We start from the raw sequence: 15,603 nt of genomic DNA, 5'->3' as shown, positions 1-15,603 counted from the left end.
GTCCTGATGAAGAGGACGACCCGGTACTAGAAGGTGGACATGATGAAGAGGACAACCTGGTACTAGAAGGCGGTCCTGATGAAGAGGAAGACCCGGTACTAGAAGGTGGACCTGATGAAGAGGACGACCCGGTACCAGAAGGTGGACCTGATGAAGAGGACGACCCGGTACTAGAAGGCGGTCCTGCTGAAGAGGAAGACCCGGTACTAGAAGGTGGACCTGATGAAGAGGACGACCCGGTACTAGAAGGTGGACCTGATGAAGAGGACGACCCCGTACTAGAAGGCGGTCCTGATGAAAAGGAAGACCCGGTACTAGAAGGTGGACCTGATGAAGAGGAAGACCCGGTACTAGAAGGCGGTACTGATGAAGAGGAAGACCCGGTACTAGAAGGCGGTACTGATGAAGAGGAAGACCCGGTACTAGAAGGCGGTCCTGATGAAGAGGAAGACCCGGTACTAGAAGGTGGACCCTATGAAGAGGACGACCCGGTACTAGTAAGCAGTCCTGATGAAGAGGACGACCTGGTACTAGAAGGCGGTCCTGATGAAGAGGACGACCCGGTACTAGAAGGTGGACCTGATGAAGAGGACGACCCGGTACTAGAAGGTGGACCTGATGAAGAGGACGACCCGGTACTAGAAGGCGATCCTGATGAAGAGGAAGACCCGGTACTAGAAGGCGGACCTGATGAAGAGGAAGACCCGGTACTAGAAGGCGGTCCTGATGAAGAGGAAGACCCGGTACTAGAAGGCGGTCCTGATGAAGAGGACAACCCGGTACTAGAAGGTGGACATGATGAAGAGGACAACCTGGTACTAGAAGACGGACATGATGAAGAGGATGACTCGGTTCTCGAAGGTGGTCCTGACGAAAGACGATGACCCGGTACTAGAAGGTGGACATGATGAAGAGGATGACTCGGTACTAGAAGGTGGACCCGATGAAGAGGACGACCCGGTTCTAGAAGGTGGTCCTGATGAAGAGGACGACCTGGTACTAGAAGACGGACATGATGAAGAGGATGACTCGGTTCTCGAAGGTGGTCCTGACGAAGACGATGACCCGGTACTAGAAGGTGGACAATATGAAGAGGATGACTCGGTATTAGAAGGTGGACCCGATGAAGAGGACGACCCGGTTCTAGAAGGTGGTCCGGATGACGAGGACGACCCGGTACTAGTAAGCAGTCCTGATGAAGAGGACGACCTGGTAGTAGAAGGTGGACGTGATGAAGAGGATGGGGGACGTGGATCTAAAAGGTTCTTCTCACCTGTTTCTTGGCGTGCTGTCCTCGTCTTCTCTGTGTTCCAGTGGAACTCGTGGTTGAGTGAAGGGTATCAGTTCTCGTCATCCTGACTCCGCCCTCATTCCCTCCATCCAGCTCCTCATCCCACTCCTCACTTCCTTCCTTTTCTCCTCCTCCCCCCTCTCCTCCCTCTTCCTCTTCTTCCTCCTCCCCACCTCCATCCTCTCCATCCTCTCCTCTGCTGTAGCCATTACGACCACCACCTGTAGACAAACAGCAGACATGCAGTTGGCAATGTTGCTCAGGTCAAACCTACAGCTTTCACTGAGTATTGACTGAAAACATTGTTTTAAACAGTGGAAGAATAAAGAGGAAAGCAGAGTTAGAATAGAATAGAATAGAATAGAATAGAATAGAATAGAATAGAATAGAATAGAATAGAATAGAAATACTTTATTAATCCCTTCAGAGAGCCCTCAGGGAAATTTGGGTACCAGCAGCAAATACAACACCAACAGTAAAGCAGGACAAGCACAAGACACAATAATACAAGTACAAAGCAAAATAGAGGCAAATAGAATGCAATAAATATAACAATAATAACAATAAGATAAGTTAATAAAACAATATAAACAAGCATTGCACACAGTAGAGGTGGTACAGATTCCCAGTTCACTATTACACGTATAAGTTATTACAACTGTTTGTATGGGTTATTGTGCATGTGTTGTATCAGGCGGACTGCACACCTCCCTCTCCCCCCTCCTTCTCCCCCTCCCTCTCCCCCCTCCTTCTCCCCCTCCTGCCTAATGCAGAGTTGTACAGTTTGATGGCTCGGGGGACAAAGGAGTCTCTGAGCCGGTTGGTCCTACTCTTGGGGAGGAGCAGCCTGGTACTGGTCAGGCTTCTCTGTGCACTGATGACAGTGTGCAGAGGGTGACTGTTAGAGACTAACTTAGATCCACTTGGGCCTTAAAGACCCCAGAGTTCCAGATTTTCCCATCAGAGCACTTCACTGGTTTACTGGTGGTTCCTAGAGGTTCTAAAGGTAGACTGGGAGGCAGAACCGTCAGATCTCTCTGTGGAACCAGCTCCCAGGTTCAGTTGTCTTTACGCTGCTTTTGGCTCATTCAAGTACATTTTTTTCAACAGGAGGTGAATGTGGATCAGAACTACATGTACTGAGCTGACAGTAAAATCAGATTTAGTAAATGGGTGTCTGGACTTCTGTCTCATCTAAGATGTGGAATTAAAATCAGCTCAAACCAGCTGATTAACCCTTTAACCTCCACCAGATCTGTTCCATCATCACCAACAGCATCTCAGGAGCGGTGGTGTGTAGCTCTGTGGGGTAAATGTGATGGATATTTTGCCCTTTAGCTGATCTACAGAAGTTTTCCAGCATTTCTATCCCGTCCAGGAGGTTTACAATCCAGCCACTAAATGTAGTTTTATTCAGAGACTCTATCTGGTAAATCCACAATGATCCATGATAACAGCATTATTTATCACATTTCACCATAAAAACATCACTACTATGTTGCTAAGAGACCTCTATTTAGACCTGGACATGATGATGAAGCCACTTCCTGTCAGACTTTCCACCAATCAGAGAGCTTAGATTGACGGTAACGTCCAATCAGGAGCAGCCAAAGATCAACCAGTGAGCAGAAAGTTCTATGTGTGTGTGAAAAGAAGAAAAATAATGCTCCTCTATGGCTGGAATAAAGCCAAGAAGACGTTTCTGATGCACGGTGGCGCCACAAAGCAGCTGAGCTGGAGTTGGTTTAGTGAGGATAGCAGGTAAATAGTAGCAGGAATAACTGGAAATGAGGAAAAAGTGGAAACATGGAAATAGTTTCTGTTGTGTGTTTGTTTCAATAACAATATTTTTTCTCCTGAAAGCCAAGACTTGAGAGAACGATGAGATGAGAAAAGGTTTGGTCACTGTTGGTCTGTGTGTTATTTCTACAAAGTTCTGTTAGTAATAAATTCTGTTTTCTTCTTCTGGTCGACCTTTATGCTGCTAAATCTATTCATACATTCATTTTACATCATTTTACCTCCCAGTCTGACAGCTGCTACACACTGGTTTATACTGGGATTAAAAGCTGCTACAGACTGGTTTATACTGGGATTAAAAGCTGATACAGACTGGTTTATACTGGGATTAAAAGCTGTTACAGACTGGTTTATACTGGGATTAAAAGCTGTTACAGACTGGTTTATACTGGGATTAAAAGCTGCTACAGACTGGTTTATACTGGGATTAAAAGCTGTTACAGACTGGTTTATACTGGGATTAAAAGCTGCTACAGACTGGTTAATACTGGGATTAAAAGCTGTTACAGACTGGTTTATACTGGGAGTAAAAGCTGCTACAGACTGGTTTATACTGGGATTAAAAGCTGTTACAGACTGGTTTATACTGGGATTAAAAGCTGTTACAGACTGGTTTATACTGGGATTAAAAGCTGCTACAGACTGGTTTATACTGGGATTGAAAGCTGCTACAGACTAGTTTATACTGGGATTTAAAGCTGCTACAGACTGGTTTATACTGGGATTAAAAGCTGCTACAGACTGGTTTATACTGGGATTAAAAGCTGCTACAGACTGGTTTATACTGGGAATAAAAGCTGCTACAGACTGGTTTATACTGGGATTAAAAGCTGTTACAGACTGGTTTATACTGGGATTAAAAGCTGCGACAGACTGGTTCATACTGGGATTAAAAGCTGTTACAGACTGGTTTATACTGGGATTAAAAACTGCTACAGACTGGTTTATAATGGGATTAAAAGGTGATACAGACTGGTTTATACTGGGATTAAAAGCTGCGACAGACTGGTTTATACTGGGTTTAAAAGCTGTTACAGACTGGTTTATACTGGGATTAAAAGTTGCTACAGACTGGTTTATACTGGGATTAAAAGCTGTTACAGATTGGTTTATACTGGGATTAAAAGCTGCTACAGACTGGTTTATACTGGGATTAAAAGCTGTTACAGACTAGTTTATACTGGGATTAAAAGCTGTTACAGACTGGTTTATACTAGGATTAAAAGCTGCTACAGACTGGTTTACACTGGGATTAAAAGCAGCTACAGACTGGTTTATACTGGGATTAAAAGCTGTTACAGACTAGTTTATACTGGGATTAAAAGCTGTTACAGACTGGTTTATACTGGGATTGAAAGCTGCTACAGACTGGTTTATACTGGGATTAAAAGCTGTTACAGACTGGTTTATACTGGGAGTAAAAGCTGTTACAGACTAGTTTATACTGGGATTAAAAGCTGTTACAGACTGGTTTATACTAGGATTAAAAGCTGCTACAGACTGGTTTATACTGGGATTAAAAGCAGCTACAGACTGGTTTATACTGGGATTAAAAGCTGTTACAGACTAGTTTATACTGGGATTAAAAGCTGTTACAGACTGGTTTATACTGGGATTAAAAGCTGATACAGACTGGTTTATACTGGGATTAAAAGCTGCTACAGACTGGTTTATACTGGGATTAAAAGCTGCTACAGACTGGTTTATACTGGGATTAAAAGCTGTTACAGACTAGTTTATACTGGGATTAAAAGCTGTTACAGACTGGTTTATACTGGGATTAAAAGCTGATACAGACTGGTTTATACTGGGATTAAAAGCCGCTACAGACTGGTTTATACTGGGATTAAAAGCTGCTACAGACTGGTTTATACTGGGATTAAAAGCTGATACAGACTGGTTTATACAGGGATTAAAAGCTGCTACAGACTGGTTTATACTGGGATTAAAAGCTGCTACAGACTGGTTAATACTGGGATTAAAAGCTGTTACAGACTGGTTTATACTGGGAGTAAAAGCTGCTACAGACTGGTTTATACTGGGATTAAAAGCTGTTACAGACTGGTTTATACTGGGATTAAAAGCTGTTACAGACTGGTTTATACTGGGATTAAAAGCTGCTACAGACTGGTTTATACTGGGATTGAAAGCTGCTACAGACTAGTTTATACTGGGATTTAAAGCTGCTACAGACTGGTTTATACTGGGATTAAAAGCTGCTACAGACTGGTTTATACTGGGATTAAAAGCTGCTACAGACTGGTTTATACTGGGAATAAAAGCTGCTACAGACTGGTTTATACTGGGATTAAAAGTTGCGACAGACTGGTTTATACTGGGTTTAAAAGCTGTTACAGACTGGTTTATAATGGGATTAAAAGCTGTTACAGACTGGTTTATACTGGGATTAAAAGCTGCGACAGACTGGTTTATACTGGGTTTAAAAGCTGTTACAGACTGGTTTATACTGGGATTAAAAGTTGCTACAGACTGGTTTATACTGGGATTAAAAGCTGTTACAGACTGGTTTATACTGGGATTAAAAACTGCTACAGACTGGTTTATAATGGGATTAAAAGCTGTTACAGACTGGTTTATACTGGGATTAAAAGCTGCGACAGACTGGTTTATACTGGGTTTAAAAGCTGTTACAGACTGGTTTATACTGGGATTAAAAGTTGCTACAGACTGGTTTATACTGGGATTAAAAGCTGTTACAGATTGGTTTATACTGGGATTAAAAGCTGCTACAGATTGGTTTATACTGGGATTAAAAGCTGTTACACACTGGTTTATACTGGGATTAAAAGCTGCTACAGACTGGTTTATACTGGGATTAAAAGCTGCTACAGACTGGTTTATACTGAGATTAAAAGCTGTTACACACTGGTTTGTACTGGGATTAAAAGCTGCTACAGACTGGTTTATACTGGGATTAAAAATTGCTACAGACTGGTTTATACTGGGATTAAAAGTTGTTAGAGACTGTTTATACTGGGATTAAAAGCTGTTACAGACCGGTTTATACTGGGATTAAAAGCTGTTACAGACTGGTTCATACTGGGATTAAAAGTTGCTACAGACTGGTTTATACTGGGATTAAAAGCTGTTACAGACTGGTTTATACTGGGATTAAAAGCTGTTACAGACCGGTTTATACTGGGATTAAAAGCTGTTACAGACCGGTTTATACTGGGATTAAAAGCTGCTACAGACCGGTTTATACTGGGATTAAAAGCTGCAACAGACTGGTTTATAATGGGATTAAAAGCTGCTACAGACTGGTTTATACTGGGATTAAAAGCTGCTACAGACTGGTTTATACTGGGATTAAAAGCTGTTACAGACTGGTTTATACTGGGATTAAAAGCTGTTACAGACAGGTTTATACTGGGATTAAAAGCTGTTACAGACTGGTTTATACTGGGATTAAAAGCTGTTACAGACTGGTTTATACTGGGATTATAAACTGTTACAGACTGGTTTATACTGGGATTAAAAGCTGCTACAGACTGGTTTATACTGGGATTAAAAGCTGTTACAGACTGGTTTATACTGGGATTAAAAGCTGTTACAGACTGGTTTATACTGGAATTAAAAGCTGTTACAGACTGGTTTATACTGGGATTAAAAGCTGTTAAAGACTGGTTTATACTGGGATTAAAAGCTGTTACAGACTGGGTTGGATAAAAACAAAAAAGCAGAAAATGAGTTGGAGGTGTTCTGACATTCAAGGCTTCGCTATATTTTCATGAATAAAAATGTCGACAAACATTTGATTGATTGATTAATTGATTGAGTCTTTATTTCAGCACAAAACAAAATAAAAAATATATAAAAGTGCCATTGCAAGGACAACATAAAGTAAAGAAAACACAATGCTCAAAATTTGCTCATGGGCTGAAGATTTACTCTTCTAAACAAACTGTGATTGGTTAACACGGTTTATCATCTTTGTGTTTTCCTGCAAGGTCACTCAGGAGACGAGGATGGATAGAGAGAAGAGAGGAAGGGAAAATGAGCTGAAAGAGGAGAAGTGACAAATTCCAGAGTGAATATTGTAGTGAACAGCTGTGACCCAGATCCATGTGTGTGTGATGTAGGCCGTGATTTATGTGTTAAAACCTGAGGACACACATGCACACATTATCTTTCCAGACATGTGAGGACCGAACGCAGCATCACGCACAAATCAAACACCTGACACCCCCCCAATCAGACCCCAACACATTCACCAATACGTCCTCACAACGCTGCAAAAAGCCTCCACTGTCACACACATGCACACACGCAGGGTGAGATTATGTCCTCCGTGTGAAGTCATTTCCTAGATTTCCTGTTTCCCAGAATTCCTTGGTGCTGCATCCAGCTGTTGGTTTGTTTACAGGCAGGTAGAAAGAGGCACCCTGACGATGCGTTCAAGGTCAGTGGGAAAACACGCCATCACACAGCTGGTACGTTTTACTGAAGGAGGTTGGAAACTGACTGTGGTTGCATCATCTGTCGGCTCAGAGGATGAAGATCTGACATCTGATTGGCCGTTTCAGAGATCAAACTCTGAGATGTCAGTTTAGTTCATGTTAGAGAAAAATCTCGAGTCTGACAATTTTCATATTGATTGTTTTCAGTCTTATACACTAATTCAATCAGATTCAGCCACATTCCAGGTGGAGTTAGTCAGATTTCAGGTGTAGTCAGATTCCAGGTGTAGTTAGTCAGATTCCAAGTGGAGTTAGTCAGATTCCAGGTGGGGTCAGATTCCAGGTGTAGTTAGACAGATTTCAGGTGTAGTTAGTCAGATTCCAGGTGTAGTTAGTCAGATTCCAGATGTAGTTAGACAGATTCCAGGTGTAGTCAGATTCCAGATGTAGTCAGACAGATTCCAGGTGTAGTCAGATTCAAGGTGTAGTTAGTCAGATTCCAGGTGTAGTCAGACAGATTCCAGGTGTAGTTAGTCAGATTCCAGGTGTAGTTGGTCAGATTCCAGGTGTAGTCAGATAGATTCCAGGTGTAGTTAGTCAGATTTTAGGTATAGTCAGATTCCAGGTGTAGTCAGATAGATTCCAGGTGTAGTTAGTCAGATTCCAGGTGTAGTTAGTCAGATTTTAGGTATAGTCAGATTCCAGGTGTAGTCAGATAGATTCCAGGTGTAGTTAGTCAGATTCCAGGTGTAGTTAGTCAGATTTTAGATATAGTGAGATTCCAGGTGTAGTCAGATAGATTCCAGGTGTAGTTAGTCAGAATTCAGGTATAGTCAGATTCCAGGTGTAGTCAGATAGATTCCAGGCGTAGTTAGTCAGATTCCAGGTGTAGTTAGTCAGATTCCAGGTGTAGTTAGTCAGATTCCAGGTGTAGTCAGATAGATTCCAGGTGTAGTCAGATGGATTCCAGTTGTAGTTAGTCAGATTCCAGGTGTAGTTAGTCAGATTCCAGGTGTAGTCAAATAGATTCCAGGTGTAGTTAGTCAGATTCCAGGTGTAGTTAGTCAGATTTTAGGTATAGTCAGATTCCAGGTGTAGTCAGATAGATTCCAGGTGTAGTTAGTCAGATTCCAGGTGTATTCAGATAGATTCCAGGTGTAGTTAGTCAGATTCCAGGTGTAGTTAGTCAGATTTTAGGTATAGTCAGATTCCAGGTGTAGTCAGATAGATTCCAGGTGTAGTTAGTCAGATTCCAGGTGTAGTTAGTCAGATTCCAGGTGTAGTCAGATAGATTCCAGGTGTAGTTAGTCAAATTCCAGGTGTAGTCAGATAGATTCCAGGTGTAGTTAGTCAGATTCCAGGTGTAGTTAGTCAGATTTTAGGTATAGTCAGATTCCAGGTGTAGTCAGATAGATTCCAGGTGTAGTTAGTCAGATTCCAGGTGTAGTTAGTCAGATTCCAGGTGTAGTCAGATAGATTCCAGGTGTAGTTAGTCAGATTCCAGGTGTAGTCAGATAGATTCCAGGTGTAGTTAGTCAGATTCCAGGTGTAGTTAGTCAGATTTTAGGTATAGTCAGATTCCAGGTGTAGTCAGATAGATTCCAGGTGTAGTTAGTCAGATTCAAGGTGTAGTTAGTCAGATTCCAGGTGTAGTCAGATAGATTCCAGGTGTAGTTAGTCAGATTCCAGGTGTAGTCAGATAGATTCCAGGTGTAGTTAGTCAGATTCCAGGTGTAGTCAGATAGATTCCAGGTGTAGTTAGTCAGATTCCAGGTGTAGTCAGATAGATTCCAGGTGTAGTGAGTCAGATTCCAGGTGTAGTTAGTCAGATTCCAGGTGTAGTCAGATAGATTCCAGGTGTAGTTAGTCAGATTCCAGGTGTAGTCAAATAGATTCCAGGTGTAGTTAGTCAGAATTCAGGTATAGTCAGATTCCAGGTGTAGTCAGATAGATTCCAGGCGTAGTTAGTCAGATTCCAGGTTTAGTCAGATGGATTCCAGGCGTAGTTAGTCAGATTCCAGGTGTAGTTAGTCAGATTCCAGGTGTAGTTAGTCAGATTCCAGGTGTAGTCAGATAGATTCCAGGTGTAGTGAGTCAGATTCCAGGTGTAGTTAGTCAGATTCCAGGTGTAGTCAAATAGATTCCAGGTGTAGTTAGTCAGATTCCAGGTGTAGTTAGTCAGATTTTAGGTATAGTCAGATTCCAGGTGTAGTCAGATAGATTCCAGGTGTAGTCAGATAGATTCCAGGTGTAGTTAGTCAGATTCCAGGTGTAGTTAGTCAGATTTTAGGTATAGTCAGATTCCAGGTGTAGTCAGATAGATTCCAGGTGTAGTTAGTCAGATTCCAGGTGTAGTTAGTCAGATTCCAGGTGTAGTCAGATAGATTCCAGGTGTAGTTAGTCAGATTCCAGGTGTAGTCAGATAGATTCCAGGTGTAGTTAGTCAGATTCCAGGTGTAGTTAGTCAGATTTTAGATATAGTGAGATTCCCGGTGTAGTCAGATAGATTCCAGGTGTAGTTAGTCAGAATTCAGGTATAGTCAGATTCCAGGTGTAGTCAGATAGATTCCAGGTGTAGTTAGTCAGATTCCAGGTGTAGTTAGTCAGATTTTAGATATAGTGAGATTCCAGGTGTAGTCAGATAGATTCCAGGTGTAGTTAGTCAGATTCCAGGTGTAGTCAGATAGATTCCAGGTGTAGTGAGTCAGATTCCAGGTGTAGTTAGTCAGATTCCAGGTGTAGTCAGATAGATTCCAGGTGTAGTTAGTCAGATTCCAGGTGTAGTCAAATAGATTCCAGGTGTAGTTAGTCAGATTCCAGGTGTAGTTAGTCAGATTTTAGGTATAGTCAGATTCCAGGTGTAGTCAGATAGATTACAGGTGTAGTTGGTCAGATTCCAGGTGTAGTCAGATAGATTCCAGGTGTAGTTAGTCAGATTTTAGGTATAGTCAGATTCCAGGTGTAGTCAGATAGATTCCAGGTGTAGTTAGTCAGATTCCAGGTGTAGTCAGATAGATTCCAGGTGTAGTTAGTCAGATTCCAGGTGTAGTTAGTCAGATTTTAGATATAGTGAGATTCCCGGTGTAGTCAGATAGATTCCAGGTGTAGTTAGTCAGAATTCAGGTATAGTCAGATTCCAGGTGTAGTCAGATAGATTCCAGGTGTAGTTAGTCAGATTCCAGGTGTAGTCAGATAGATTCCAGGTGTAGTTAGTCAGATTCCAGGTGTAGTCAGATAGATTCCAGGTGTAGTTAGTCAGATTCCAGGTGTAGTCAGATAGATTCCAGGTGTAGTGAGTCAGATTCCAGGTGTAGTTAGTCAGATTCCAGGTGTAGTCAGATAGATTCCAGGTGTAGTTAGTCAGATTCCAGGTGTAGTCAAATAGATTCCAGGTGTAGTTAGTCAGAATTCAGGTATAGTCAGATTCCAGGTGTAGTCAGATAGATTCCAGGCGTAGTTAGTCAGATTCCAGGTGTAGTCAGATGGATTCCAGGCGTAGTTAGTCAGATTCCAGGTGTAGTTAGTCAGATTCCAGGTGTAGTTAGTCAGATTCCAGGTGTAGTCAGATAGATTCCAGGTGTAGTGAGTCAGATTCCAGGTGTAGTTAGTCAGATTCCAGGTGTAGTCAAATAGATTCCAGGTGTAGTTAGTCAGATTCCAGGTGTAGTTAGTCAGATTTTAGGTATAGTCAGATTCCAGGTGTAGTCAGATAGATTCCAGGTGTAGTCAGATAGATTCCAGGTGTAGTTAGTCAGATTCCAGGTGTAGTTAGTCAGATTTTAGGTATAGTCAGATTCCAGGTGTAGTCAGATAGATTCCAGGTGTAGTTAGTCAGATTCCAGGTGTAGTTAGTCAGATTCCAGGTGTAGTCAGATAGATTCCAGGTGTAGTTAGTCAGATTCCAGGTGTAGTCAGATAGATTCCAGGTGTAGTTAGTCAGATTCCAGGTGTAGTTAGTCAGATTTTAGATATAGTGAGATTCCCGGTGTAGTCAGATAGATTCCAGGTGTAGTTAGTCAGAATTCAGGTATAGTCAGATTCCAGGTGTAGTCAGATAGATTCCAGGTGTAGTTAGTCAGATTCCAGGTGTAGTTAGTCAGATTTTAGATATAGTGAGATTCCAGGTGTAGTCAGATAGATTCCAGGTGTAGTTAGTCAGATTCCAGGTGTAGTCAGATAGATTCCAGGTGTAGTGAGTCAGATTCCAGGTGTAGTTAGTCAGATTCCAGGTGTAGTCAGATAGATTCCAGGTGTAGTTAGTCAGATTCCAGGTGTAGTCAAATAGATTCCAGGTGTAGTTAGTCAGATTCCAGGTGTAGTTAGTCAGATTTTAGGTATAGTCAGATTCCAGGTGTAGTCAGATAGATTACAGGTGTAGTTGGTCAGATTCCAGGTGTAGTCAGATAGATTCCAGGTGTAGTTAGTCAGATTTTAGGTATAGTCAGATTCCAGGTGTAGTCAGATAGATTCCAGGTGTAGTTAGTCAGATTCCAGGTGTAGTCAGATAGATTCCAGGTGTAGTTAGTCAGATTCCAGGTGTAGTTAGTCAGATTCCAGGTGTAGTTAGTCAGATTTTAGATATAGTGAGATTCCCGGTGTAGTCAGATAGATTCCAGGTGTAGTTAGTCAGAATTCAGGTATAGTCAGATTCCAGGTGTAGTCAGATAGATTCCAGGTGTAGTTAGTCAGATTCCAGGTGTAGTTAGTCAGATTTTAGATATAGTGAGATTCCAGGTGTAGTCAGATAGATTCCAGGTGTAGTTAGTCAGATTCCAGGTGTAGTCAGATAGATTCCAGGTGTAGTTAGTCAGATTCCAGGTGCAGTTAGTCAGATTTTAGGTATAGTCAGATTCCAGGTGTAGTCAGATAGATTCCAGGTGTAGTTAGTCAGATTCCAGGTGTAGTTAGTCAGATTCCAGGTGTAGTCAGACAGATTCCAGGTGTAGTTAGTCAGATTCCAGGTGTAGTTGGTCAGATTCCAGGTGTAGTCAGATAGATTCCAGGTGTAGTTAGTCAGATTTTAGGTATAGTCAGATTCCAGGTGTAGTCAGATAGATTCCAGGTGTAGTTAGTCAGATTCCAGGTGTAGTTAGTCAGATTTTAGGTATAGTCAGATTCCAGGTGTAGTCAGATAGATTCCAGGTGTAGTTAGTCAGATTCCAGGTGTAGTCAAATAGATTCCAGGTGTAGTCAGATTCCAGGTGTAGTTAGTCAGATTTTAGGTATAGTCAGATTCCAGGTGTAGTCAGATAGATTACAGGTGTAGTTGGTCAGATTCCAGGTGTAGTCAGATAGATTCCAGGTGTAGTTAGTCAGATTTTAGGTATAGTCAGATTCCAGGTGTAGTCAGATAGATTCCAGGTGTAGTTAGTCAGATTCCAGGTGTAGTCAGATAGATTCCAGGTGTAGTTAGTCAGATTCCAGGTGTAGTTAGTCAGATTCCAGGTGTAGTTAGTCAGATTTTAGATATAGTGAGATTCCCGGTGTAGTCAGATAGATTCCAGGTGTAGTTAGTCAGAATTCAGGTATAGTCAGATTCCAGGTGTAGTCAGATAGATTCCAGGTGTAGTTAGTCAGATTCCAGGTGTAGTTAGTCAGATTTTAGATATAGTGAGATTCCAGGTGTAGTCAGATAGATTCCAGGTGTAGTTAGTCAGATTCCAGGTGTAGTCAGATAGATTCCAGGTGTAGTGAGTCAGATTCCAGGTGTAGTTAGTCAGATTCCAGGTGTAGTGAGTCAGATAGATTCCAGGTGTAGTTAGTCAGATTCCAGGTGTAGTCAGATAGATTCCAGGTGTAGTTAGTCAGATTCCAGGTGTAGTTAGTCAGATTTTAGATATAGTGAGATTCCAGGTGTAGTCAGATAGATTCCAGGTGTAGTTAGTCAGATTCCAGGTGTAGTCAGATAGATTCCAGGTGTAGTGAGTCAGATTCCAGGTGTAGTTAGTCAGATTCCAGGTGTAGTCAGATAGATTCCAGGTGTAGTTAGTCAGATTCCAGGTGTAGTCAGATAGATTCCAGGTGTAGTTAGTCAGATTCCAGGTGTAGTTAGTCAGATTTTAGATATAGTGAGATTCCAGGTGTAGTCAGATAGATTCCAGGTGTAGTTAGTCAGATTCCAGGTGTAGTCAGATAGATTCCAGGTGTAGTTAGTCAGATTCCAGGTGCAGTTAGTCAGATTTTAGGTATAGTCAGATTCCAGGTGTAGTCAGATAGATTCCAGGTGTAGTTAGTCAGATTCCAGGTGTAGTTAGTCAGATTCCAGGTGTAGTCAGATAGATTCCAGGTGTAGTTAGTCAGATTCCAGGTGTAGTCAGATAGATTCCAGGTGTAGTTAGTCAGATTCCAGGTGTAGTTAGTCAGATTTTAGGTATAGTCAGATTCCAGGTGTAGTCAGATAGATTCCAGGTGTAGTTAGTCAGATTCCAGGTGTAGTCAGATAGATTCCAGGTGTAGTGAGTCAGATTCCAGGTGTAGTTAGTCAGATTCCAGGTGTAGTCAGATAGATTCCAGGTGTAGTTAGTCAGATTCCAGGTGTAGTCAAATAGATTCCAGGTGTAGTCAGATTCCAGGTGTAGTTAGTCAGATTTTAGGTATAGTCAGATTCCAGGTGTAGTCAGATAGATTACAGGTGTAGTTGGTCAGATTCCAGGTGTAGTCAGATAGATTCCAGGTGTAGTTAGTCAGATTTTAGGTATAGTCAGATTCCAGGTGTAGTCAGATAGATTCCAGGTGTAGTTAGTCAGATTCCAGGTGTAGTCAGATAGATTCCAGGTGTAGTTAGTCAGATTCCAGGTGTAGTTAGGCAGATTCCAGGTGTAGTTAGTCAGATTTTAGATATAGTGAGATTCCCGGTGTAGTCAGATAGATTCCAGGTGTAGTTAGTCAGAATTCAGGTATAGTCAGATTCCAGGTGTAGTCAGATAGATTCCAGGTGTAGTTAGTCAGATTCCAGGTGTAGTTAGTCAGATTTTAGATATAGTGAGATTCCAGGTGTAGTCAGATAGATTCCAGGTGTAGTTAGTCAGATTCCAGGTGTAGTCAGATAGATTCCAGGTGTAGTGAGTCAGATTCCAGGTGTAGTTAGTCAGATTCCAGGTGTAGTCAGATAGATTCCAGGTGTAGTTAGTCAGATTCCAGGTGTAGTCAAATAGATTCCAGGTGTAGTTAGTCAGATTCCAGGTGTAGTTAGTCAGATTTTAGGTATAGTCAGATTCCAGGTGTAGTCAGATAGATTACAGGTGTAGTTGGTCAGATTCCAGGTGTAGTCAGATAGATTCCAGGTGTAGTTAGTCAGATTTTAGGTATAGTCAGATTCCAGGAGTAGTCAGATAGATTCCAGGTGTAGTTAGTCAGATTCCAGGTGTAGTCAGATAGATTCCAGGTGTAGTGAGTCAGATTCCAGGTGTAGTTAGTCAGATTTTAGATATAGTGAGATTCCCGGTGTAGTCAGATAGATTCCAGGTGTAGTTAGTCAGAATTCAGGTATAGTCAGATTCCAGGTGTAGTCAGATAGATTCCAGGTGTAGTTAGTCAGAATTCAGGTGTAGCCAGATTCCAGGTGGAGTAAGATCAATGTAATTTGTAATGTGGTGTAATTATTTTGTTTTATGCAGGAGACTGAAGTTGAAATACCACAGGGGTAAATATTAACACCTTCCAGTTAGGCCCAGAACCCTTAACGCTGCTGCCTAACCACCTTCAGAAATAAAAACTGTGAAATACACTAAAATAAACGAAGAGACTAAAATAATCTAAAATCAATAAAAGTTTAAAATGCATTAAAAGAAAAGAAGATGTAAAGACAGGACATAATAAAGCAAACTAAGAGAAATTAAACCCAGACTATTTCTGAATAAAACTACATTTAGTGGCTGGATTGTAAACCTGGACGGGATAGAAATGCTGGAAAACGTCCGTAGATCAGCGAAAGGGCAGCTATCCATCACATTTACCCAGAGAGCTACACACCACCGCAGCTGAGACTCTGCTGATATAAGTCAAAGGTGTCCTCCTCCAGTCCTCAAGGGTCACAGTCCTGCTGGTTTTAGATGTTTTCTTGCTCCAACACACCTGAATCAAATTAAATGT

The 15,603-nt window shown here is 41.7% G+C and overlaps 1 protein-coding gene across 1 annotated transcript in view; it reads right to left on the bottom strand.

Annotated features, from left to right (window-relative positions):
• cacna1fb (calcium channel, voltage-dependent, L type, alpha 1F subunit) overlaps positions 1 to 15,603 on the bottom strand; it is a 137,415-nt gene that overhangs the window by 92,861 nt on the left and 28,951 nt on the right. The window contains exon 6 of the mRNA XM_042003786.1: positions 1,274 to 1,512. Within this exon, the coding sequence (XP_041859720.1) occupies positions 1,274 to 1,512 (239 nt within the window). The remainder of the gene's footprint in view (positions 1 to 1,273; positions 1,513 to 15,603) is intronic.

This window comes from Melanotaenia boesemani, chromosome 13 (assembly GCF_017639745.1).
Source record: "Melanotaenia boesemani isolate fMelBoe1 chromosome 13, fMelBoe1.pri, whole genome shotgun sequence".
Classification (NCBI taxonomy): domain Eukaryota; kingdom Metazoa; phylum Chordata; class Actinopteri; order Atheriniformes; family Melanotaeniidae; genus Melanotaenia; species Melanotaenia boesemani.
Note: the sequence above shows the minus strand (reverse complement) of the source record. Positions and strands in the feature narration are given on the sequence as shown.